At 38.0% G+C, this 26,128-nt stretch overlaps 2 protein-coding genes across 3 annotated transcripts in view; both read left to right on the top strand.

Annotated features, from left to right (window-relative positions):
- The window catches only part of LOC103025928 (ras-related protein Rab-37), a 62,427-nt gene extending 48,410 nt beyond the window's left edge, over positions 1–14,017 (top strand). For both annotated transcript variants that reach the window (XM_022664960.2, XM_022664961.2), the window contains exons 3-9: positions 1,211–1,252; positions 3,644–3,710; positions 4,659–4,711; positions 4,948–5,013; positions 7,749–7,805; positions 9,034–9,110; positions 9,721–14,017. In XM_022664960.2, the coding sequence (XP_022520681.1) occupies positions 1,211–1,252; positions 3,644–3,710; positions 4,659–4,711; positions 4,948–5,013; positions 7,749–7,805; positions 9,034–9,110; positions 9,721–9,829 (471 nt within the window). In that variant the 3' untranslated portion in view covers positions 9,830–14,017. The remainder of the gene's footprint in view (positions 1–1,210; positions 1,253–3,643; positions 3,711–4,658; positions 4,712–4,947; positions 5,014–7,748; positions 7,806–9,033; positions 9,111–9,720) is intronic.
- Positions 14,018–17,658: 3,641 nt separating this feature from the next.
- LOC103026631 (uncharacterized) lies at positions 17,659–26,128 on the top strand. Its single transcript, XM_022665001.2, has 3 exons — positions 17,659–18,193; positions 22,852–22,939; positions 23,815–26,128. The coding sequence occupies exons 1-3, from the start codon at positions 17,814–17,816 to the stop codon at positions 25,798–25,800; spliced, it is 2,454 nt and encodes an 817-aa protein (XP_022520722.2). The 5' UTR covers positions 17,659–17,813; the 3' UTR covers positions 25,801–26,128.

Below are 26,128 nucleotides of genomic sequence, written 5' to 3' on the forward strand. Positions count from 1 at the left end.
GCCTTTTGTGGGTTTCGAGCCGCACAAGGTGTACTTTTCACGTCATTGCAATAGCAAAGACACACCAACACACCCTAGATCAAGCTGCGTGGTTGGTTGACTTGTAGATCACTAAAATAGGGTCTTTTATGATCTAGTTACTACATGCTGCTAAGTCTCCTGAAAACAAGTGTTCAGTGAGATTGGATAAAATTTAACAAGGCAAAGTAGGATTTTTTTTTTTTCTTTTAAACAAAAAATGCATAAAAAGAGAGAATAGTGGACCCCTATCAACCATGCAAGAGGACCTGGTAGACCACCTAAAGCTCTTTAAAACCTTGAATCTTTGAAACAGAGAAGATAATAAGGCTTGGTCCTTGTTTTATATCTAGAAAGGTTTTAGATTAACAGTTTTTCTGTCCATTCTTCTACTGAAAGAGGATGACTCAACACTGAAGGGTCTGAAGGGATGTGGAGCTGATCAAGAACTGTTTACTGAGAGAATCAAACAGACAGAAAAAGGACTATTGATGACACAAACTACTGCTGAAGCTGCCTGGGTCCTCAGAACAATTTGACTGACTGGGTAGCACAGTGGCTTAGTGGTTAGCATGTTCACCACCCAGCACTGGGGTCTTGGGTTCAATTCCCTATCTGGGTGGAGTTTCCATGTTCTCTATTTGTCTGTGTGAGTTTCCTCCAGGCAGTCTGGTAACACTTGCTCTTCCTTTCCTGGGGTAATCCTGATGAGAGCCAGTTTCATCATACTTTCAAATTTCATAAATTGTTGCGGATTGACTGACCTTCATTTCTTAGTATTTTTTTTTCTTTGCTTAGTTGAGTAGTTTTTGTCATAATCTGGATTAGAACATTACTCAAATATTCACTATTCACTGTATACCTGTAACTCTACCTCTTCACTACTTTACTTTAACTGATGCTCTCAAACCTTTACATTAAGAGACAATAAATTCAAGTAATTAACTCTTGATGAGTTCAGCACAGCTGTTAACTGAAAGCCTGAATTCCAGGTGACTCTACCTCATGAAGCTGACTGAGAAAATCCAGCAGAGATGTGCAAAACTGTCTAATCTATGCAAGTGGCGCTACGAATAATCTAAAATATTAAAAACAAACATTTAGCTGGTACTTAATATACTTGATAATAATATTCAAGTTTTGTTGTTGCTGAATTCTTGTTTTTTGTTTTTATTTTATTTTATCTTTTCAGAACAAGGTGGTCTCAGTGGATAATATGAAGGTCAAACTCCAGGTCAGTCTTTTCTACAGTTTGTCTACCATTTTAATAGACTAAAAGACACATAGACACAAGGCTACGTTCACACTTTAAGACACATTGCTCAAATCAGATTTTTTGCTCAGATCGGTTCACATTCACAAATGTAAGTGATCTGTATCTGTGTGTAATGTGAACGAATCTGTCCCTGAAACGCTGCCTCACATGCTGCACATTGATACGTGTAGCTGCAAAAACAGCAAAAGCAAACTACCTGGTCTTTTTTCACCTCCTGGACCTGAGCATGAATTTCAGAGCAGCTGTTTACTGTTTCTCCACTCCAGCAGAAGATGCTCCACATATGAGCTGCTAACTCATCCATTTCCCTTTACAAAGCTACGAGTCTCTCCTCTCTCTAATATGAGGGTTTTGTTGTTGGTGGTGTAGAAGCAGACGTTTATACAGGTATCAATGTGCAGCATGTGAGACGGTGTTTCAGGGACAGATTCGTTCACACTACACACAGATACAGATCACTTACTGTAAATGTGAACCGTCAAGATAGACAAATCTGATCTGAGCAAAACGTCTAATTTGAGCAGTGTGGCTTGTAATGTGAACTAGGGCTACACGATATATCGTTTAAGCATCGTCATCATGATGTGTCGCATGGCCTCAATCCACATGGTTGGGCACGTAACTAGGAATCAATCTCCTTTTTTACTAAGTATGTTTATATCCTTTGAGCCTGAAGCTGAAGAACAGAGTGTAGAGATTCCAGATTTCTCCTGGATGATTTCCCTCAGCCAGCATGTGTATATTATGTTCAGTTCCGTCAGCAGCTCACCTGATTTACCACATTTACCAGTAATTTACCAAACCAGGTGTTGATTAATATGAAGACAACAAAAAAATCGCTCTATTAAACTCAGATTAGGAGGAGAGATTAGAAGATGTTTTAAAATTGCTGTTTGTATTTATTGTAATGCTGTAATGTGTTTTTCTGAGCTAATAAACACTTACTGCACAGATAAGTAGCTTTTTCTTTGCTATAAAATTCCTCACAGGTGCCTAAAACATTTGCACAGTACTGTATATCATCACATTTTTTTCCAGTACCGTGCAGCCCTTATGTCAACGCAGCCATTGAGCAAAAAATCTGATTTGAGTCACTTCAGGCTGGTAATGTGAACGTAGCCTAAAACTGTGTTAAGTGAGTACTTTGAAGTTTGGAGTTTTGGGTCATAAAGAGCTGTTAAATGTGTGTTTAATTAAGGATCCATTGTTCTGGTAAATGAGCTGCGAGTGTAAAGATTCTCTACATAACTCCACAGCCGTAATCACAGCTTCACCCTGCCCTGCCTGCAGCTCTGTGACTGAATCTGCTGCAGTTTGTCGTTATTTTTACCTCTGTAATTATCAGACAGCTCTGCAGAAACATCTATCACACTTGTCCCTGTCATCTGTCTGATCTCTCTCCTTCTTTGGACGGCCTTTTGTGGCCGCCCACGCAGCACCCGGCTCTGCATATTGGGTTGTGACTAGCTGAACACAGCGGAGTAGAAAAAACCCGGTCGGCCTCCCGGAAGACTGGCTTCAGGTTATTAGTGTGAATTGGCTGTTACATAACATTCGCTATCTTTGGCGTAGATTGTATGGCGGGTTTCACACTCAACCTTCGCCGTCTCCTTCTTCAGAGATGGGCTTTATCAAATCTCATTACACGCCAAGTGTGTCTCCAGTCCTTACGTTTTTAGATTTTTCTGTCTTTCTGTCTGTTTAAAGAAATAAACCTCGATACTGTAATGAAAACTTGCATTTCTGTGTTTATTCCTGTATTTACTTGCTACGTGGGGTTAGACAATAAAACTGAAACACCTGTCATTTTAGTGTGGTAGATTTTATGGCTAAATTGGAGCAGCCTGGTGATCAATCAAGAGTGTGAAGGTTCAATTAGCAGGGTAAGAGCACAGTTCTGCTCTAAATATTGCAATGCACACTATAACATTATGGGTGACATACCAGAGTTCAAAAGAGGACAAATTGTTGGTGCACGTCTTGCCGGAGCATCTGTGACCAAGACAGCAAGTCTTTGTGATGCATCAAGAGCCACGGTATCCAGGGTAATGTCAGCATACCACCAAGAAGGACCAACAACATCCAACAGGATTAACTGTGGATGCTGTAAGAGGAAGCTGTCTGAAAGTGATGTTAGGGTGCTAACCCGGATTGTATCCAAAAAACATAAAACCACGGCTGATCAAATCACGGCAGAATTCAATGTGCACCTCAACTCTCCTGTTTCCACCAGAACTGTCCGTCACCACAATACATTATTGTGCTCTAAAACCAGGTGTTTCAGTTTCATTGTCCAACCCCTGTATGTTTATCAGTTAATCACTTAATGATGGACTTGTTCTTTTGCAGATTTGGGACACAGCCGGGCAGGAGAGGTTCCGCAGTGTCACTCATGCGTATTACCGAGATGCACAGGGTAACATAGGATTTAATTTAATTAGATTATATAAGACCGATTGGTACTTCTATTGGCAGTGTGGGCAGTGTGCCAAGTCCTGCTGGAAAATGAAATCTGCATCTCCATAAAAGTTATCAGTAGCAGAGGGAAGCATGAAGTGCTGTAAGATTTTGTGGGAAAACAAAACTGCGCTGACTTTAGACTTGATAATAAAACACAGTGGATCAACACCAGCAGATGACAGACATGTCTCTCCAAACCATCACTGATCATCAGTAAATTTTACATTTCATTTGTAAATCAAGGGAGCAGAGTATGGAAGAAGAGTGGAGAGACACACAGTCCAAACTGCTTGAGGTCTAGTGTGAAGTTTCCACCAATCAGTGATGGTTTGGAGAGACATGTCATCTGCTGGTGTTGATCCACTGTGTTTTATCATCAAGTCTAAAGTCAGTGCAGTGTTTTGCTGGAGTTGCGGATTTCATTTTCCAGCAGGACTTGGCACACTGCCACACTGATTGTTGGGTTTTTACTGGCTGTAAGCCATAATCATCATCAACAATAAAATAAATAAACGCTTAAAATAGATCACTCTGTGTGTAATACATCTATATAATATATGAGTTTCACATTCTGAACTGAATTACTTAAAAATAAATGAACTTTTCAATAAATATTCTATTGTTTAAAGATGCACCTGTATGTGCAACTGAAACAATCAGTCTAGTGCATCCCAAATACCAATATATCAACATTTTTTTTAATATAACATTTATAGTCATTATGGCTTTTAGAAAAATATGTTTACTTTTACTTATATACTTTAAGTAGTTTTGAAAGCTTTTACACTTTTACTTAATGAGAGTACTTTTTTATATCTTTGGTCATGATATAACTTAATACCAGTTGCCATTCTGATGCTAAAAGCCGATTGTGGTCGTTTTGTGTTTTTCTCGCTCTGTTTAGCTCTGCTGCTTCTGTACGACATCACCAGGAAGTCGTCCTTCGACAACATCAGGGTAAGAGTGGCAGCGTCTGCTTTCTCCTGTGTGCTTTAGAGAGAAAGAGAGTGAGGTGGTGTTCCTGTTGCTGAGCTCAACCCGCCTCCGTTGTGACAAGCGTTCATTTTCAAATGGCAACTTTCTCCGTTTTTCCTTTTTTTTTCCTCCTTCCCACAGTGCTCTCGCGTCATTTAATGTTTTTTCTTCTGTGTGTGTGTGTGTGTGTGTGTGTGTGTGTGTGTGTCACCATGCAGGCCTGGCTGACTGAAATTCATGAGTATGCACAGAAGGATGTGGTCATCATGTTGCTTGGCAACAAGGTAAGTGGGACTTCCTGGGAGGAGAAAAGAGATAACGATTAGCAGCATCAAACTCTGCAACCCTCCAAACACTACAAAACTCCCTTAAAGTGAAGACCTTGAGCGAGCGCTCATTTTAAAGACACTTGCTGTGTTTTGACCTTATTTCTGTGACTCATGTATTTATATTTATATTCCTGGATATGAATACAGTACTCCTTCTCAAAGTGCTCTTCGGAATATGAAATTATGACAAACCTTGAGAGGGATTTCATGCAACACAATGGCACATTTTTGGTGTCAGCTTGTTGTTTTGGCAGTTTTAACAGTATGGCAGAATACAAAATTAAATTTAAAACATGTGCTAGTATACACTACCAGTCAAAAGTTGTAAAACACCCCTTTATTTTTGCCAATTAAACTCTTTAGATCCAGTAAATAAGCAGAAATGGTGCAAACTCCAGTGTACAAAATGTTGCAGTAAACTTACAGGGCCTTTAAGGAAAACAAATTAACAGAAAAAATAAATAAATAATATATTTAGTATTGTAAAAAAATACAAATGAAGACAAAAGACTGTTGAAAACTGGAGAAAACTACTACAGGAAGAGTCACGTCTGGCTGACCCACATGAAAACAGCAGCTTTAGCCTTTAGCTCAGATTAACATGATTAAGGACTGAGTCTCAGTTTCAGCAGAGAAAAGAGGAAATCGAGTTAGTCTGAGAGGTGAAGAACAGCAGTAATAAAGTCATTGATAAGATAAAGATAAAGTAAAAAAAAGGAGATTGTCTGGGTCATACAGCACTGCAGCTACTGGACCACTAAACAATAGGGCAATAGGGGTGTTCTAAAACTTTTGACTGGTAGTGTATTCTATGATATACTCTGTGTACTCTTAGGAATTTTCTCCTCTGACACATGTGAAGTCAGCCTGTTTTTGAGCTGCTGCTAATGCAGCATTGCTGCATAGCATCACAGCGCTAACGCTCGGAGGAAAGCGCAACGACTCGGTTCTGATACAACAGCTCACAGACGCAGCCTTGTGCTGATCCACATCACCCTAGGAGTGATGAGGGGAAAGAGCGCCATCTACTGTACCCACCTAAAGAGTGCAAGGGCAGTTGTGCTCTCTTAGGGCTCTGGCAGGTGATGGTAAGCTGCATGACCAGGATTCGAACCAGCGATGTCCCAAACATAGTGGCAGCACTTTAGACTGCAGGTCGGTCATTGTCTTGCTGCATGATCTACATTATTCTGATATTCAGCTCTTCCACAGATGTCGTGATTATATTTTCCTTAAGAATTTGCTGATATAGTTCAGAATTTATTTGTTCTGTTACTGAGGAGAAGACATTCTGGCCAAGATGCAGCCAAACAGGTCAAATCCATGAAACTACCACCACCGTGTTTCACAGTTGCAGTATTCTCATGTGAACCAAAAACATCTAATTTGGTCACATTTTTTCACTCTTTTTGGAGAGCAACAGCTTAAATGAAACATTTATTTTAAGACTTAATCCCTCTTTTCTTTAAACCGCTGATTGGTAAATAGAAAATGAAAATGAAAACGTGTTCAGTACAGTAACTGCTTTTCTCTCCTCTGTAGTTCTCTTCTGAATCAGAGCTTCAAAGAACACAGCAGAGCAGCTGGCAGCGTGTGATAATAGCAGTCGCCACCAAACTGAGTTTAATCCACAGTTTATTATGAGCACTTAATGATTACATAAAAAAAAAACACAGCACGTCTCAAAACACAATGTCCAATCAAATCACAGTAATGGAAGAAAAGATTGTGTAGCTACAATAATGCTTTACATAATGAAAAATCAGGCTTTGTGTTCTTTTAAATGGCTTTTTTCCTGTAATTGTATTCTATCAATACGTTTAAATTTGAGTTATTTGAGTTTTTGACTGCAAGGAAAGGGATTTGCCTTTAATTATAACTCAATGATAGATTCAATAGTGCCCCCTAGAGGACAGATATAAAGGTAAAGAAATGTCAGACAGGCTAGTTGCATTAATGTAAAACACTAAAACACTAGTTAGCCATAACATTAGCACCACCTGCCTAATATGGACTATCAAATCTTGACAGATCTCAGCATTAAATGCATTAATTGATTCTACAAGACCTCTAAACCTTTATTTTACAGCATAGTAATTATTTAAGCTTAAGTTTTGTACATTGTGAGATGGAAATCACAGGGAATCACATCTCACAAAACGATATTACCGCCTATGATAACAATAGTGATGATAATCAATCAATCAGTCTATCAACCTATTATTTCAATTTTAATTCGGAAAGTACATAGAGGACAACCCTCATTTTTAATGTAGCCGAGCATTTACAAATATAGGTAATAAAATATTGGTAATAAGAATAAAACTTGAATTAGGAAATTAAGATCACAAGATTATAAGATTAATAAAAACAAGTTCAAATTAAGCTAAAACTAACTTTTACATAGTACAATAAAAATACAAATAAATAAATGAATTATTATTTATAATAATAATAATAATAATAATAATAATAATAAAAGAATAATACTTCACAGCATCTGTGTTACTGAGGAGGATAAAATACTTCTAAATAAGCAAATACCAGGAATTATAGGAATTTATTGGTGCTTCAGTTTTACAGAATTTAACTACCTATATAATTTATTCTAGATTTGAGGATACCGTAGATATCCTGTTTTTCTGATGATCATTTATTATTATCATGAACTGCTGTCTCCGTTCCTACAGTCAGACATGGCGGCTGAGCGGGTCATCAAGCACGAGGAGGGACAGAAGCTGGCTAAGGTAGGTATTTATATTTTTTATATAATTTTAGGAATACATTGCAGCAACAAATATATATTGAACTGTTATATGATACCACATTTTTAAATAATCAGAAACAGAAACAAATGTACCTTCCTAAGAGTCTGTTTTGGTATGAAATAATAATGTTGCATAAAAATATTTAGCTGTAATATGTAAAAATATATGTGCATATTATATAAACATAATATACAGCTATGGACAGTGTTATCACAATATGGATCTATCTATATCTATCTGTCTGTCTGTCTGTCTGTGTCTCTTTGTCTATGTATCTGTGTCTCCCTCTTTATCTGTCTATCTGTCTGTCTAACTAATCTCTATCTGTCTCTCTAGTATCTTTATATCTCTGTCTGTCTGTTTATCTTTCTATTAGGGGTGGGCGATATGGCTCTAAAATAATATCACGATATTTGATGGTATTTTCACCATAACTAAAACTTCTGGCGATATGACAAAACATATATTTAGAATTTTATTATTGCTTGCAATATGATATGGCTAACTGAGATATATATAAAAAAAGATTTATCAGATTTGTAACAGAAGTCAATGATCCAGAATGTCATGATACTAATAATAATGCACTCCATATATCTCCATATATCCAGGATTAAAGTAAAATAAATGATACGGGACAGATATAATCTGTCTCTAGTAGATATAGAATGGGAAATGAGAACAGTGTGAATTTTTCTTTTGCTAAAAACAACAAAAAGTAGTACTTTGATGTGATAATTAGGGGTGGGTGATATGGCACGATATTTCAGGGAATAATATTGTTCACCATATTTAATTTTTTTTGGCGATATTATCACGTACGATACAATATGGCATCTGTCTGGCTTTCTCTGTCTCTTTATCTATCTCTAGCACTGTTTATCTGTTTGTCTGTCTTTATATCTCTATCTCTAATTTTTTACCTGTCTATCTTTTTAATTTGTCTTTTTTTGTCTCTGTCTAATCTCTGTTTATTTTATCTATCTGTTTATCTGTCTGTCTGTCTATCTATCTGTCTTGTCTATCTATTACTAAGTAAAGCTGAAGAACAACACAGACAGTTTGCATTGCTTTGCATGTATTTACCTATTAGTAATCCAGTGAACCAGAAAGAGCCCTATAAACTATTATTTTTGTTTATGTATGTATAATTTATGTTTATATAGTTGCTTATAATATTCTAACCCTCCCTCTTTCTGTAAACTAGGAGTATGGAGTTCCCTTCATGGAGACGAGTGCCAAGACTGGTCTTAACGTGGAGCTTGCATTTCATGCCATAGCGAGGTAGGCTGCTTTAAGAGGGCATACCTTAGTATAAATGTATTATTAAAATTTATGGTATTGATGATGTTGGTGATGATGATGATTATTTTAATATGTATTTTCATATTGTGTTTTTTTTTATGCAATGTAAAGCATCTTTGAGTTTCCTGAAAAGCGCTATAAAAATAAAATGTATTATTATTATTATAGTATATTATAGTATATATAGTTATTATTATTATATTGTAGCTCTCGGCTAAATTCTACATTTATATCAGAAAATATTTCACAATTTTGGTCGATATAGTGAATATAATGGCAGTATCGATATGAAGAGTATATAAAAACCACAGAAAAACTGACAAGAACACTTACAATGCATGTCTGTATCTAAAAATGAGACAGACACTGAGACAGATGCTATAAATGATGTACAGTATATTGAATTAAACTTGAAATTTCGAAAAATCGTATATCAACCTAATCAAACCTAAATTATTATCCATCCCTAAACCTTTCTCTCATTTAAATAAAGAAAGAAAATGATGAAATAAAGACGGTAAAGTGAGTTCAGTTTATTTCCAGTATTTTCACGTACAGTATCTCTGTGTTTACCCTGTTAATAACGCAGAGAGCTGACGCAGAGAGCAGCCAGCCAGCCCCACGAGCCCAAGTTCCAGATCCACGATTACATCGAGTCCCAGAAGCAGAAGTCCAACTGCTGCGGAGGACTGATGTGACGACGCTCATCTTCCCTCCAGAGAGCGAGAAGAAGAAGAACGATTTTACAGAGGCATTAATGAACGAAGGAGAAGAGAGAGAGGGAGAGAGAGAGAGAATAATGGACTGATAAATGCAGATCATGCGTATAAAGACGGGTGTGTGAGTGAAATGCTTGTTATATGGATGTGTCTCGCACTCTCTTGGCATTAAACCCATCTGCCCTTTACCATCAGGTGTAGCTACACGTCCACCAATCCCTGCTCTTTATCCTCCGACTGTACTGAAAAGAGCTCCGTCCCCTGGAGGTTAGAGAGCTGAGCTGCAAAAACGCCAGAAACAGCGACGTGCAGAAGCTTCGCTCAGCACTGGAGGATCCAGAATCACTCGCTACCTGAATCTACTGTTAGTTAATTATTAGTTTAGTTGTAAGTACAGCACTTTTCATCGTCACCATCCCTGTAAAAGTGATAGTTCAGTGAAAATGAAATGTACAGCTTTCCTGTTACCCTGACCCCTGTCTGAAGGTCATTCTTGCTTCTTTAATTTTGTGCTGGAGCATCCTGGCTAACAGAGCTACCAAATAACTGGAGCTTATATAGCCGAACAATCAGCTCTGAGCAAGACTACAACCTATCAAACGCAAAAAAGGCTCATTTATACTCGATTTATGCTTTTCAAAAAAATCCTTTTGAATTGGCAAAGGGTGACAATGGACGGTAAGCAGTGCATTCACTAGAGGGCAGTGCAGAGTCAAACTTTTCTGAAAATACCAAACATGGCGTTAACGGTAAAGAACTTTGCGATAATTAGCGAAAAAAATACATTCCGTTTCATCCTGATCATGTTTATGTTTATTTAGGAGTAACCGTGTTTCCCTGCTTGCATAGTTGGCTGCTACACTGCCTCTACTATTTTCAGTGGTACTACTTTGTTGCACGAATGCAAACAATTAAAGAATGCTTTTAATTTGTACGCTAGTAGAAAATTGGGAGAAATACAGAGAAAATTAATGCTTCCTGTACACATGCTTTTAGAAAATGTGCTTAAATAAGGATCAAATTTAAGTTTTGAATACATAAGATTTGAGAAAGATGAAATTAACATTTTGTATACTTAAGATTGCAATCAATTCTGTAATCTTTCAGAGAACTAGCACAAATACAGACAAAATAAATGCCTTAAATTCTTAAGCTTTGGGGAAATGTCCACAAATATGGACCAAATGAAGGTTCTGTTGCTGTAATCTTTTAGAGAACTAGCACACATACGGACAAAATTAGCACTTTTAATCTGTAAGCTTTCAGAAAATGTGCACAAATACGGATGATATTAACGTTCCGTTTCTGTAAACTTTTAAAGAACTATCACAAATACGGACAAAATAAATGCTTCATATTCTTAAGCTTTCAGAGAATGTACACTAAAACGGACTAAATGAATGATCTGTATTTGTAAGATTTTAGAGAGTTAGCACAAAATACGGACAAATAACAACAAGAAACAAACACTCTGTTTCTGTAATCTTTCAGAGAACCAGCACAAATACGAAGAAAACCAATGCTTCATGTTCTTAATTTTTAGAAAATGTGCACAAATACGGATGAAATAAACGTTCCGTTTCTGTAAGCACAAATACGGACAAAATAAATGTTTCAAATTCATAAGCTTTTGGGAAATGTGCACAAATCGTAATCGTCGTAATGCGTCATTCTAAAGTCATAAAAGGGGTAAAAAAAAAGTTTGTTCTTTATCGTGTTGTATTTATTCATATCCTCGTAAGATTTCAGACACTGTGCACAAATACGGACAAATTAACTGCAGAGTTAATTTGTCCGTAAACATTTGTAAAACTATTTTCTAAAAGTTTTTTTCTGCACCCACACGATTTCTAGTGGCATTGCTCCATTCTGTTTTAACTGGATGTACACAAACACGGATTAAGGCAAAGCAAAGTATGGACAGAAGTCTTTGTCCGTATCCATATTCATACATAATAGCATTGAGCATAAATGAGCCTTTAATTATTATTTTTTTCTTTGAACTATCACTATCACTATAAAACATACACTAGTACTGAAGTTCCATTTACTGAACCCACCATTTCCGAATCTGAACTGAAATAATGTTATAAAATGTTCTAAGCCATGCCTTTTGTGCGATTTTGTACATAGAAAGCCATGTTTCTGAGTGAACTATTGATCTGTTGATAGCTTATTTTGGTGTTTAGTGAAATATTGTGGATCTGAGGCAAAAACATTTTGTTCTGTAACTTTAGACGAGCCAAACTCATCAACTTTCCCTTGTCATTTCTACATTTGAAAGAAGCGGAGGACATCTTTCTCGACCAATACATTTTAGGGAGCCCAGTACGGCTATTTTTCATGTTATAATCATGATCGTAGCTCACTGTTCACACATCTCTGAGACACTCTGAGGCCTGATTCTCAAAGCTAATAGTTGTTAAAGCCTTTTAATTTGAAATCAATTGGTGAGCACTGGTGATATTTTTAGTTTGTAGCAAAATATTGGGTAAAAACATGTTATTGTAATATGCTGCGTTGCTAAAAAGCTTTGGAGCGGGCTAGCTATAATGCTAACAGCCAGCTTTGGCGCAGGGTAAGAGCTAAAATGCTGGCAGACAACGCAGCCAGGCTTGAAAGATTTAAGAGGGTCAGCCATGATGCTTCTGTAAGCCAGCTTTCACAAGGGTAGAGCTGTGATTCTAATATACGCAGCAGCCGGGGCAGTGGGTAACCGCAATGCTACCAGCTGGTTTTGGCAGGGTTTGAGCTGCAATGCTAACAGACATGGCAGCCAGGTTCAGCAGGGTTGGGGAGGTGATTTAGCTGTGATTTAGCAGCCAGCCTCAGCAGAATTAGAACCAAGATGCTAACAGAAACTGCAAAAAGATTCTGAGGGCTTGAAGAGGTCTAGCCACTATGCTAACATCCAGTCTCAGAAGGGTTAGAGCCTTGCTGTTAAAAAAGAAACTGTAGCCATGATTGGAAGGTTTGAAGAGGGTTAGCTCCTATGCTAAAAGCCAGTCTCGGCAGGGTTAGAGTTGCAATGCTATTAGATACAGCAGCCAAGCTTAGAAGGGTAGAGGAGGTTTGGCCACTATGCTAACAGCCAGTCTAACAGACAAATCAGCTGGGTTTGACAGGTTTAGAGCAGGATAGCCATTAAGCTATCTGTCAGCCTTGGTTAAGTTAGGGTTACATTGCTAACAGAAACCTTAGCCAGGCTTGAAATATTTGAAGAGGTTTAGCCTCTTTGCTAACAGCCAGTCTTGGCAGGGTTAGAGCCACGCTGCTACAAGAAACCATTGCCAGCTTTGGAAGGTTTAAAAGGTTTCAGTCTCAGTAAGGTTAAATTTGCAATGCTAACAGATACAACAGCCAGTCTTAACAGGGTTAGAGCCACGCTACTCCAAAAAAACATTGCCAGGCTTGGAAGGTTTTAAGGGGTTTAGCCACTATGCTAACAGTCAGTCTTTGCAATGTTAGAGTTGCAAAGCTGTAAGACATAGCAGCCAGTCTTAGAAGGTTTAAGAGGTTTAGCCACTATGCTAACAGGCAGTCTTGGCAGGGTTAAGGTTAGGGTTGGAGCCACGCTGTTACAAGAAACCATAGCCAATCTTGGAATGTTTGAAGAAGGTTAGCCACTATGCTTAAAGCCAGTCTCGGTAAGGTTAAATTTGCAATGCTAACAGATACAACAGCCAGTCTTAGAAGGTTTGAAGAGGGTTAGCCACTATGCTAACAGGCAGTTAAAGTTGCAATGGCCCTAAAGTTGCTCTATATTAAATAAGTTAAATTTTACCCACAGATATCACCAGAATTATGACAATTTAGAGCTCATTTTGATGATAACTGAAGCCCCCAGTTATGATTAAAGGTTATGATGGTTCTACATGTTTTGAGAATCTGGCCTCTGGTTCCTCTATCAGGTCCGTCAGGTATTTTCTGAATAGTTTCAGCTTTTTTGCTAATGAGCCGCGCTGTGTAAAGGAGAATCTGTTTATAGATTATTGTTACTGGTCTGATTCAGTTGTTACTTGTTAGCTTTTGATGTCACACTGATAACGGTACTGTTACAGAGATCACAAAGTGCCAAGACGAAGTGCTTTGTAACTGTATACATTCTGTATAAACCTCTATTTTGTAATGTAGAGGATTTCTGTTGTAAAGTGTTCCTTATTGTGTTCTTGTGTGTGGGTGTATAATAATTCTGGACAGCCAATAGAAATTCTACATATGAATGACACCACTTAGAATTGATAAGTGGAAAATAAGTTGCTAATAGAATATTACAGCACAGCAGATATAAATGTTGTTGTTTACAACCATAAGGACATTGTATATATTACTATGTAGAATTTCAATATATCCAGACATCCAAAATGAATGGCATATTGTTACCATTTACTCTGAACTTAGCTTTAAATAATTTACATATAAGCCTGAACTACAGGGCTGCCAAACAAAATAGTGGTGGTGGGCACCAAGTGGTTCAGATGTCTAAAAAACACTGCCACTATGATTGGGAGACCGCTGGTTTGAATCCCAGTCATGCAGCTTGCCATCAGCTGCCGGAGTCCTGAGAGAGCAGAATTGTCCTTGCTCTCTCTGGGTGGGTACAGTAAATAGCGCTCTTTCTTTCCCCTCATCACTCCTAGGGTGATGTTGATCAGCACAAGGCTGCGTCTGTGAGCTGATGTATCAGAACCGAGTCGCTGCGCTTTCCTCCGAGCTTTAGCGCTGTGATGCTACTCGGTAATGCTGCATCAGCAGCAGCTCAAAAAAAGGAAAAGTCTGACTTCACATGTGTCGGAGGAGGCGTGTGCTAGTCTTCACACTGCTTGTGTTGTAGCATCACTAGTGATAGGGATATATATAACTGACTAGCAGCTGAATGAGTGTGACAAGTTAAATTTGGCCTAGCTAAAATGGGGAGCAATGGGAGAAACTTAGAAATTAATCTTTAAAAAAAAATAAGAATAGTGGTTATATGGTGAGGTGAAAGGTATAATACAGGAGTAAAAATATATATAATTTGAAGGATATAATTTACTTTTATTATGAGAAATGGGAAGAGGTGGATTTCTGTAAGCACAAAAAGGCTGTAACATTTAAATACATTGGCCTTACATGACATTGCTCATGTCTACATAGCGATATGAATACTGAAACGATATATTGTGCTGCATTTTCCTGCATTTTTCATCAAGACAATGGAAAATCACATGCATCAGTTGTAAAGTAGTGAAGAAATAGAGTTACAGGTATACAGTGAATAGCTCTATTTGAGTAATGTTCTAATCCAGATTATGAGAAGCAACAACTACTCAACTAAATAAAGAACAATATACTTTAAGAAAAAAAATAAGTTTTTTCAGTTTTAAGAACTTTGACAATATCCTCAAGTGCAGTCGCAAAAAATACCATCAAAACCATTATGATGAAACTGGCACTTATCAGGACCACCCCAGGAAAGTAAGGGCATGAGTTCCCTCTGTTAAATCTATCAGAGTATTTTGGTTTGTTTAACACTTTTAAGTTACTACATGATTCCTTATGTCCCTTTTCCTTATTAATAGTGTGATTCACTTCACTATTATACACTGCTGTATAATGCTTATTCTTAAATCACTAGGATGCAGGATTTAACAGCATTTACTCCTGTAAGAAAGGCTTTACACTGGGTGTTGCTGTGAGGGTTTATTTGCTCTCAGTCACAGAGAGCACTAGTATGGTCAGGTATTGATGTTGGATGATTAGTTCACCTCTTCAGCTCACCCTACAGCTATTGGCTCATTAGCTAACTTCTCCATCACTTCAGAGAATGCAGTATTACTGCTCCACAGCTCAGTACTGGGGGTTATATTGCTATATATGGGACTGTGCTTGCTGACTGAAGGCTCATGTGCAGCTGATTCAACTGATGCAGATTATTTGAGCTGTGTGTGAGCAGAAATGTAACTGTATGTCTGTCTATAAGAAAAAGTCAACTGAATGGGATAAAAACTAGTTTAAAAGCTGCCATATAATTAATTTGATATAACTGGCATAACTTCTTAATTGGCTTCAGGGCATAAAATATTAAAATACAAAATGAAATGGTCAGTGTGCCTCAGGTTTTGGCACAAGCATTGCTGGTATCATTAACGGCTGAGCTGTAGCTCCCATGTGAGGGCCTACACACCATTAGCACACTGACAAATATCATATTTTCCATGGCTAACAGCACAGGTTTAAAATAGTAGCATCATAATAAGGACTGTTTTAAAGTATTGTGTAAAAGGAGGAGTCCACCCTTCTATTCAGTTACAGCCCTGGGGAAAAAAATAAGATGAGTTTCTTTGATTTTACCAAATTGAAAACCTCTGGAATATAACAAAGAGAAAGATGGAGGATCACAAGCCATCAAACCAAACTGAACTGCTTGAATTTTTGCACCAGGATTAAAATCAGTGTGTAAGACTGGTGGAGGAGAACATGATGCCAAGATGCATGAAAACTGTGATTAAAAACCAGGATGATTCCACCAAATATTGATCTAAATGACAATATTTTTATTTGGAATTTGGGAGAAATGTTTTCTGTAGTTTATAGAATAAAACAACAATGTTCATTTTACTCAAACATAAACCTATAAATAGCAAAATCAGAGAAACTGATTCAGAAACTCAAGTGGTCTCTGAAGGTACAGGGAGGATGAAACCAACTACAACACAATGGAAATCTTTGTGGTAGGTATGTAAACAATTCACACAACAATGAAAAAATAGTCACAACAGCAATATACAACATGGTATATTAGTTAATTATTAAACACTTACCACACCTCTAATGTGCAACATGAACATGGGTCAAAAAAGACCCACATTGATTTACATTGGGATTAATTGGGATTATATAAACGGTTTTTTTTTTATTTAGAGAATAATGTTGGCTGCTCGTTTTTGATGATGACCCTTCATTTGAATACAAGGAGAGATTTATAGTACATTAAATTATAATTATTGGTCAATTTTAGATACACAAACGAAATTCTCTAAAAAGATATCCTTATTCCAAAGACTTATATAATTATTTACACTTATTGACTAATTTTCGACTAATTAAAAATAAAAAAATGCCATAAATCCATAGATATTTTGAAGCTTTACAATTTTATAAGAATCCGTTTTATTTTTTTTATTTTTTTTTTGTTTGTGTTTTTGCTTTTGTATTTTGGTAATAATGGCTGTTTGAACTTTGTTTGTGACTTCTGTGGGTTTTTTTGTGTTTTGAATTGTATGTTGTGCAAAACAAATAAGCAAGTAAGTAAATAAATAAATAAATAAAGTTGGCAACAACTTTTATTTTGCTGTCAGACGTACTTCCGGTGTTCTGCCGAGATGTGCTACCCTGTCAAACCGTGCTACCCTAGTGTGTATTTAGACCTAAAAATACTTTGCTAGAATGCTCCTAGCAGAAGTCTCGGTATGATTTTCTGTCTAAATCAACATATCAGGGTAAAGTTAAAGGAAAATAGGTGATTACGACCCGTTTATGTGTTTTTCATGGTTCCCAATTAACAATTATCGTAAAAACAAATGGAATTTATTTTTAATGGGCTTCCGCGCTTGCGCACTGTGGTAAGAAGTACACGTCGACGGGTATTTATTATTATTATTATTAATAATTTGAGTTTACACTTTTGAGTCCAGGTTATTTAATGCACAAAAATAAAAATAAAAAAGATTTATCATAAAAAAAAAACACGAGAAACTATCGAGAAAAAGTGTAGGTCAGCGCATGCGCAGTGCCCTTACGAAGCACGTATTGATGGTAAGTACAATTCGATAGGACACCGGCGGCCATATTTTCAAAAGAAAAGTCCCGATATCGTTTCTACGCTGTTGTTTTTGCGGCTTCTTTAATTTAATGTTGTGTTTGGGAGAATTTGGAGTGACCCGCTGCCCGGTTCTCCCATTCCCGTCGTTTCTACTCGGATATGGACTCCGTCCAGAACCGGGTACCGGAGGAGGAGCGCGGGTCGGGGGCTGAGGAGATCAGCGCGGTGAAGGAGGAGGCAGCGGACCGGGGGAGCAGCAGCAGCGGGCAGGCGGACGCGTTCAGCGGGAAGACGAGCACTTTCAGCGGGCAGACGGAGGCAGAACCGCCGGGTGTTAAACAGGAGGGAGAGGAGGAGTGGACCGTGGGGGTGAAGGAGGAACCGAGCCCGGTTCGGATCGGGTCGGAAGCGGAGAGTCCGGCGGAGATAGAGGTGAATTTGGAGCTGGGAAGCGAGTCGGAGGAGAGCTCGGAGAACCGGTCCGGTTCCCACAGCAGAGGCCGGAAAAGAGCTCACCCGTTCCCGCAGGAGCAGCTCAGGTAATACCGGGGTCTGGAGGAGCAGCTACAGCTGTTATAGGCCTCTATCAGCTTTCAGTCTGTTTGTTTACTAATATTTAGGGCTTATTTAGTTTAGAACACTGTTCTGGGGTAAAATTTACCCCATAAAATAACTATTTGCTTATAATATAAATGATAACAAACAGCTTTCAATCTAATCACTTAATATATATGGGTTATAAAAAAAACATATAATAAACCTGGTGTTTCTTAAGTGCCTTTTTAATTCAGAAATGAAAAAAAAATTGGATTATTATCATTATTTTTATGCACTTCTTTGTTCACTGCCCCCACCCCCATTTCCCCATTATCCCCCACCCCCTGTATTTAATTAGAAACACAGATCTAATACTGATTATAATACAGCACCCTGCACTTTTTTCACAATGACTCTGTCACATACTGGACTATCTCTGCACTTCCACACACACACACACACACACTCAGATGTCAATCATCACATGTATATAGCTTTGTATATTTTTTAAATATCCACTCTCATTAACGTATATCTAAAGTGCAATAGCATATATATTTAGTGTAATTATTGTGGGTATTGTGTGTACAGTGTATTCTGGTTAAGTTTACTGTATATTTCTATTTTATTTTATTTTATTTTATTTTATTACTCTTTGCATACTAGTGGGAACCTGCAACCAAAGTTTTTCCCTCACCTGCACACTTGTACTCTGTGACGTGACAATAAATATATTGAATCGTGAATCTTAAGATAGCTAGCTATATAATTCACTTTATTAATCAGAAAGGGAAATTTACATATTGGTATCTACAGTAGCCCAGGGTACAAAAATAGCAAACAATAATGGTAAATCTTTACATTTACATTTACTGCATTTAGCTGACGCTCATATTCAGAGAAACTTATAAAGTTATTCGTATTACAGAGGTGGGCCAATGTAGTATTAGGAGTCTTGCCCAAGTACTCTTATATATCTTTAATGTGGCTTCCATATTAAATTTACAATCATTAAAAAATCATTTAAGATTTGCCTGTTCAGGAGAAAATTAGCCAGCTAGCCCATTTCCACGGCTGCAGTACATTTTTGTTTTTTATTTGGATGCTGTTGTGTTCTATAGGGGTGGGAATCTTTTACTATCTCACGATTCGATTCGATTCCGATTTTGGGGGCCACGATTCGATCCAAAATAGATTTTTGATTTAAAACGATTTGATTTATAAAAATTTCTGCTTCTGGCTTATGAATCTTATTGAAAAAAAAGCCTTTTTTATGCTTGTTATGAAGAATTCTGCCATAAAACATTGAAACTACACGTTAATCTAAGGTAATATAGTGCTTGTTCTGCCATCTTACTGGTGATTCTCATACACCTACGTTCTGCGTGGGTCTGGAAGATCTATCCTTTACCCGCCTTAGGGGTAAGGGATAGGGCCAAGGGAAGAAATGGGATTGGACCTTAGAATCGATTTTGGGACATTTTAAATCGATTCTGAATCGTAGTAAAAGAGAATCAAGATTCTTATGTGAATCGATTTTTTGGCACACCTCTAGTGTTCTATCCCTGGCAACCCGGGGAGTGGAAATGGATTGAGGGAATGAATAGTGGTGGGCAGATTTAGAGGCCCCAACCCACAGGGATTAACGTGATGTATCTGACAGTTCAAATAAGAAAATACTGTCTGAAGCTCTGCTGACAAAAGCTGCCAGTGCTTAAACTCAGCATGTTTTCGTAATATCTGATAATACATCCTGATCATGTCATGACTTACTATGGAAAATATAATCCTTAATGGTTCTGTAAGTGTCACTCGGTACACATTTTGATGCACAAATTATGTAAAATGGCTTCAACAATTTCTAAAATATCGAGCCCCAGCCAATTTCCAGTGCTATGTTGGAGGAAGCTCTTCGTGAGAGGAATCACAGATAAACCGGTATGTATTTCTCTTGTTGCACTGTATAATAAAGGCAGCATGTCCTGTCTCTTTCATGTTTGTTGTTATATTATGTTTTTGAGTTCAGATCAGTTGAAATGGTATTTGCTGAATCATATTCTATAGATTTCTGCAACTGTATCATTTGTACAGATCATATTTGCAGTAACCATCAGCATTTCTTCATCCACAGGAAGGTTCTGGAGTTAACCGAGGCAGACTTTGAGCTGCTCAGAAGCATGACCGGCACTCCTATCAGCTATTTAGCGAATCAGCCCCCTCTACTGATCGCTGTGGGAGAGAACACATACCCCTTAGGGAGTGGGTTGAGTTACCAGGTGAGCTGATGTGAGACTCTTATAAAAATGCTTATACTGTAAAAATAAATGTTAGCAGGTGTGGAATTTACTTTATTTTTCCTATTTTATAGATCCCTTCAATGAACATGTCCTCTGGCTCACAAGACGGTGCATCATAGTGTGGTTCCTTGGACATCCTAAAGAAATCAAGTCATCTCTTCAATACAAGCATTATTTCTGATTGGATTTATTTTTTATAGAACAGAGATTGTGATCAGATTATCAGAGTGCAGCTACAACAAATCTGACTGTGTGTAACAGCCTAAACTAAAAGGAGCGAGAGCCAGAAGGTAACATGGACATAAGGGCTCCCTGAAACACTGTTGTCACTCCACTCAGACAACCAACTGAATCAACAACCAATCTGGAAAAGGAGAAGTTTGAATACACTGCTTCATATTTTTGAAAATGGCATAATGTCTAAGGATAGACTGCGTGGATTAATGGAGGTGAACATGAGCAGAATTTGCTGGATATGTGAGCGAAAATTAAGCGTCATCAGCTGTTAGAAGCCTCTGGTGTGTTTAAGCAAGGAGAAAAAGCATTTCTAAGACCCTCAGCAACCAGCTCTTTATAGGAAGCTCTTCAAAAGTATCTTTACTGAAGCAGGAGCATGCTGCGAATGATGTGAAGCATCTGGACGTGGCTAAAATCACTTAGAAACTCTGGAAAAATTACATTACCCTTCCTTACCATTTTAAACAAGTCCTGGCTGAATAAGGCTTTACCTCTTAAGCTCCAAGCCTATTTTTTTTTTTTATTTCCGCCTGAAATTACATACTTAAATTTTAAGGCTTTTTACTCTGATATTAAATAATTCAGAGGCAAATTTATGAATTAATATTACTTAGAAGCCTTTACAAAATTAATTAAAACACTTAAAATTATTCATTTTAACATGTAATGGTCAAAATATGGTAAAAACCAGTAAAAAGTAAAACATGTCCACATTGGATCAAATATAGACATACGAAAAAAGGCAAATATGAAAAGTATGAATTATATTTTTATTAAACAAGGCATATTTTCCCAAATGTTTATTTCCTGAAAGTAAATATAGCTCAATAGGCTAGATAACTGAAAATATGGCATATTGGGTGTCTATATTTAGCCTATAATTATTCATAAACGCAGTCAGATATTAATTATGACAATTATAACGTGCCCCGCCGTCGGGCTAGGGCACGTTAAAAGGTTAAATCAAGATTTTTGAAAATAGTGGAGCCTTCACAGAATACAGTAGCTAAGTCAGTGCTGGGCTTAAAGGAACAATCACTGAAAATATGCCCGTCTCTACTACCCGAGTAGTGGTGGGAAATTACCCAGCTATGGTTAGTGAACCTTCCTGAAGCTCAGTGATTACCTGTTCAGCCGAAAAATAGCCAGCTAGCCCATTTCCCATTTCCACTGTTTGCGTGCTTTTGTGTTCTATACCTGGCAACCCGGTATAAAGCTGTGACTGTGAGAAAACATTTGCTGAATTTTACAAAAAGTGTCTTGGATTAAAGTCATGTACGGCACCTTTAAGTCTGGCCTTACCTTTTGTATATAGACCAGGAGAGCGATGTTCATGAGCATATAGGGAATATATAAGAAAAAAATTATAAATGCCACAAACAGTGTGTATTTAAAAAATATATATATTAAAAATGTGTTTTTGATGTATTGATGATGTTTGCTATATACAATAAAAATATATAATTAATTAAATTACATTTTCCTTATATTGTCTTGTTTGATTCTGTACAAACACACGCACAACACAACACTAGTCTCGATGTGCACAAGGCTTAGCTACTAATAATGAAATATTAATTATTCATATTCTAAATAATGTTAATTTCTGTTAATACTGAGGTGAAGATCATTTTATTTCAAACTATTTGCAAACAGTTTGACCATTTAAAACAATAAAACAATGAAATGACAAGTATCTCAGCAAGTTGTTGAATAACAATTTACACAGCGATGCCAAAAGTCATGGGATAGGAGCTATTATCGTGCCCATGAACTCTGTCGGATGTCAAAAGTCCCATCCACTGCACCGTCCACTGTGGGTGGTAATATTAGCTTATTTATGATGTATACTCAGTACACCTGTCACACTGTGGATGGAGGAATGTTAAATACCCAAAACACAACTTCAGAAATGGAACATCTCATACATCTGCACCCACTATCAGACTTCACTTCATCTTCCATCATCGTTCTCACTGCCTTGCCATGAGCACACTGGCCAGTGTTCAGCCAGTGTTTATGCACTCTTGACAAAATGACACATTTTGAGAATTAATGCTCTACTTTTAATTAATGAATTAACTCATCTAAATTAAGGCACTAACATCATATTTAATCTTTGTCAGAGAGATGGAGGAGCCGTCAGCACTCGTCGACTTCCTTCGGGAGAGAGGGATTTCAGAGGACCTGATCCAGCGAATGGAAACGGATAAGGTAAGCTGAGCCAGCGGAATGAGTTTCATGAAACAAAGATTTACACTTATTATGTTTATGTGGATAACTCCTTTGTACTATATTAAGGTCTTTTCATTTGAAATGTATACATCACTGCACTGAAGATGGGCTGGACAGTAATTCAATATTTAAAAAAAAAAACATATATGTATTACACACAGAGTTTAAATGTTTATTTCTTAAATTGTGGATGATTATGGTTTACAGCCAATGAAAACCCAAAAAATGAGTATCTCAGAAAATTCAAATATTATATAAGACCAATTGCTGCTTTGCACATCTCTGCTGGATTTTCTCAGTCAGCTTTATGAGGTAGAGTCACCTGGAATACAAGCTTTCAGTTAACAGCTGTGCTGAACTCATCAAGAGTTAATTACTTGAATTTCTTGCCTCTTAATGTGTTTGAGAGCTTTAGTTGTAAAGTTGTGAAGAGTAGAGTAAGGTAGAGTTAAAAGTATCTTTATGTGCAGTCACAAAGACCATCAAAAACGTTAAGATGAAACTGGCACTCATCAGGATCGCCCCAGGAAAGGAAGAGCAAGAATTTCCAGCCCCAGAAAAGTGCAAGTTAACAGCTCCCCAAGATAAGAGCACCTAAATGGTTCATAAATTACTGATTTTCAATATTTCAGTGTATATTTGTAGTGTTTGTAATGACTGATGTTCATTACAGGAAGCATTACGTGAATTGGCAGATTTATTTGTGCATTCTTTTCTTTTGCTGCTTTTTTGTGGCTTTTATATTGTTCAAATTGATATCGGAATTATTTCTTATGTGGCCGTATCACCCAGCACTTGGTAGAGTTTAAAATAATGTGCAAATTCTAACAGATAACTGATGTATTTCTCAACAGATTGATGTCTCTGTGATTCCACTGATGGCTGAAACCGAACTTCAGCAGTACATCCCTCATTACGGAGATCGACTAGCAGTCATAGACTATTGCCTTAATAACCAGCCTCCTGAACGGAGAACCCAAATGATGGACCGACTGCAGACCACGCTGTTCGGCCCGAGAGAGGAGGTCTCCAGAAAGCACATGGGCAACACTTACGCCAAAAAGAAAGCCAGGAGAGTGGAGCTCGGGTGGATGAACTATAATGAGAAAAGCTGCAACTTCAAGCAGGTTCGCACTGCCAACGGTGGAGGAACCAAACACATCAGCATCAACAAGCAGGCGAAACTGTGTGACGTTCAGAAAATGGCTGAGAGGATCTTCTTTCCTACTGGAGCTTCCAGGTTCTTCTATCTTAAGGATGTTGACTGCGACATCCGGGACTTCTCTCACAGGCGTCTGGATCAGAGCCTAACTGTGGAAGATCTTTATAAAGCAAATAAAGCGAAAATTGTGAGACTCTACCTCTTTACAAAAAAGCGCAACGTGAACAATGGTGTGAACAATGGCACGAACAACGACGTGAACAGTGTGCCCAGTTCCCTAGAATTTTCTCAGGGGGGTAGCAGCAGTTACTTGCAGCTGGAGAACGGTGACTTCGGATTTCGTGCGGCACAGAGCCAAACTTTTGAAAATCACCAGACTTCTCGAGAAGGTAGTAATAACACACATGGTACAGTGAGATTCGACCAAGGATACGATGAAACCTATTGGGAGGAACTGAATCCGGAGAACAGTTACGTCGCAAATACCGAATGGATGGTGGAACATAACAACGAAGATTCTCTGAATAATTCAGACGTCGGCAGAATCGTTCCACACGTCGGTGAGGTTCCAACAAGCACTGGGAACGCCTTCACGATAAAAGTTGGCAAGGAGGAGGAGCTCGGAACACAAGCTGAGATTATCGATTGCGACAGTTTCGACGACACTGTTTCTTTCGAAGACGATACTAGGAAGCTTGCTGTTGTGGTACGGCGAGGAAGCTGTCTCAAAGATATGATGGCTGCTTTCAATGACCCAACAATAATGGACAAGGACCTGATAATCCATATGAAGCTTCCTAACGGAGCATTGGAAACACAAACTGGACCGGGAGTTTTCAGGGATTGCCTTTCTGAATTTTGGAGCGAATTTTACCACAGATGTACTCTAGGGGCGGATGTTAAGGCACCGTTACTAAGACATGAATTTCAAGCCCCTGAGTGGCAGGCCATTGCGAGGGTTCTTGTAAAAGGTTGGCTTTCCGAAAAATACTTCCCCGTTCATCTCCCGCTTCCGTTCTTGGAACAGGCGTTCTACGGAACGATCTACAGCAGCGTGACGGACGCTTTTATGCTCTACGTCTCAAAGAATGACCGAGAGGTTCTTCGACAAGCATCAAACGACTTTTTGTCCGTAGACGAAGAGTCACTGCTGGACGTTCTCGGTTCGTACGAATGCCATCGGAGACCAACTGCAGAAAACCTCGTCCCACTCCTGTCTCAGCTAGGCCACAAAGCTCTCATCCAAGCGCCAACGTATGTGATCCAGTGTTGGAAGCCTGTTCTTGCGGATCTTGCCAGAACTCTCTCCCCAAAGAAATTGGTGGAGATCATCGAGGAACGAGTTCCATCGCCCAAGAAGGTGAACGCTGTTCTGAAATTCCCAGAAGACATGAACGCCCAACAGACTACAGTATCACGAAACCTGAAACGGTACATCAGGGAAATAGATGAAGGTACCCTAGAGCGCTTTCTTCGCTTCTGTACGGGGGCGGACGTTCTCTTCGGAAAGGACATCGCAGTGCAGTTCTCTGAAAAGAAAGACTTGGAATGTCGCCCACAAGCACATATGTGTTCATGCCTTCTCGTACTGCCTGTAAAATACCAGAATTACCCAGATCTGCGGAGTGGCTTCAGTGCTGTTCTTAATAACTCAGTTTCGGTAATGAATATCATATAATATTGTATAATATCATATATACGGAAAGCACTGTTAAGTTAACCGGTTGTATACATACTTAGGGATGTCTCAATCTAATCCAGGGGATCAGGTATCGAGTATTATTTTATTATATTTATCTCAATATAGGTTGGGTTATTTAGTTATTCTTTTGACACTGGTGTCCATCCTCAAGATATTAAATGTGGACATTACTGTGTAGCCAACAGTACTGAGGAGAGTTTTCAGAAGAGTTTGCATTGTGAAACTGTATTATTTTACAGTGGGGCAAAAAAAAACACTCCATAATATTTAAACTAAACTATACATTTTTTTTTTTTTTTTTTTT

The sequence above is a fragment of the Astyanax mexicanus genome, chromosome 19, assembly GCF_023375975.1.
Source record: "Astyanax mexicanus isolate ESR-SI-001 chromosome 19, AstMex3_surface, whole genome shotgun sequence".
Classification (NCBI taxonomy): Eukaryota; Metazoa; Chordata; class Actinopteri; order Characiformes; family Acestrorhamphidae; genus Astyanax; species Astyanax mexicanus.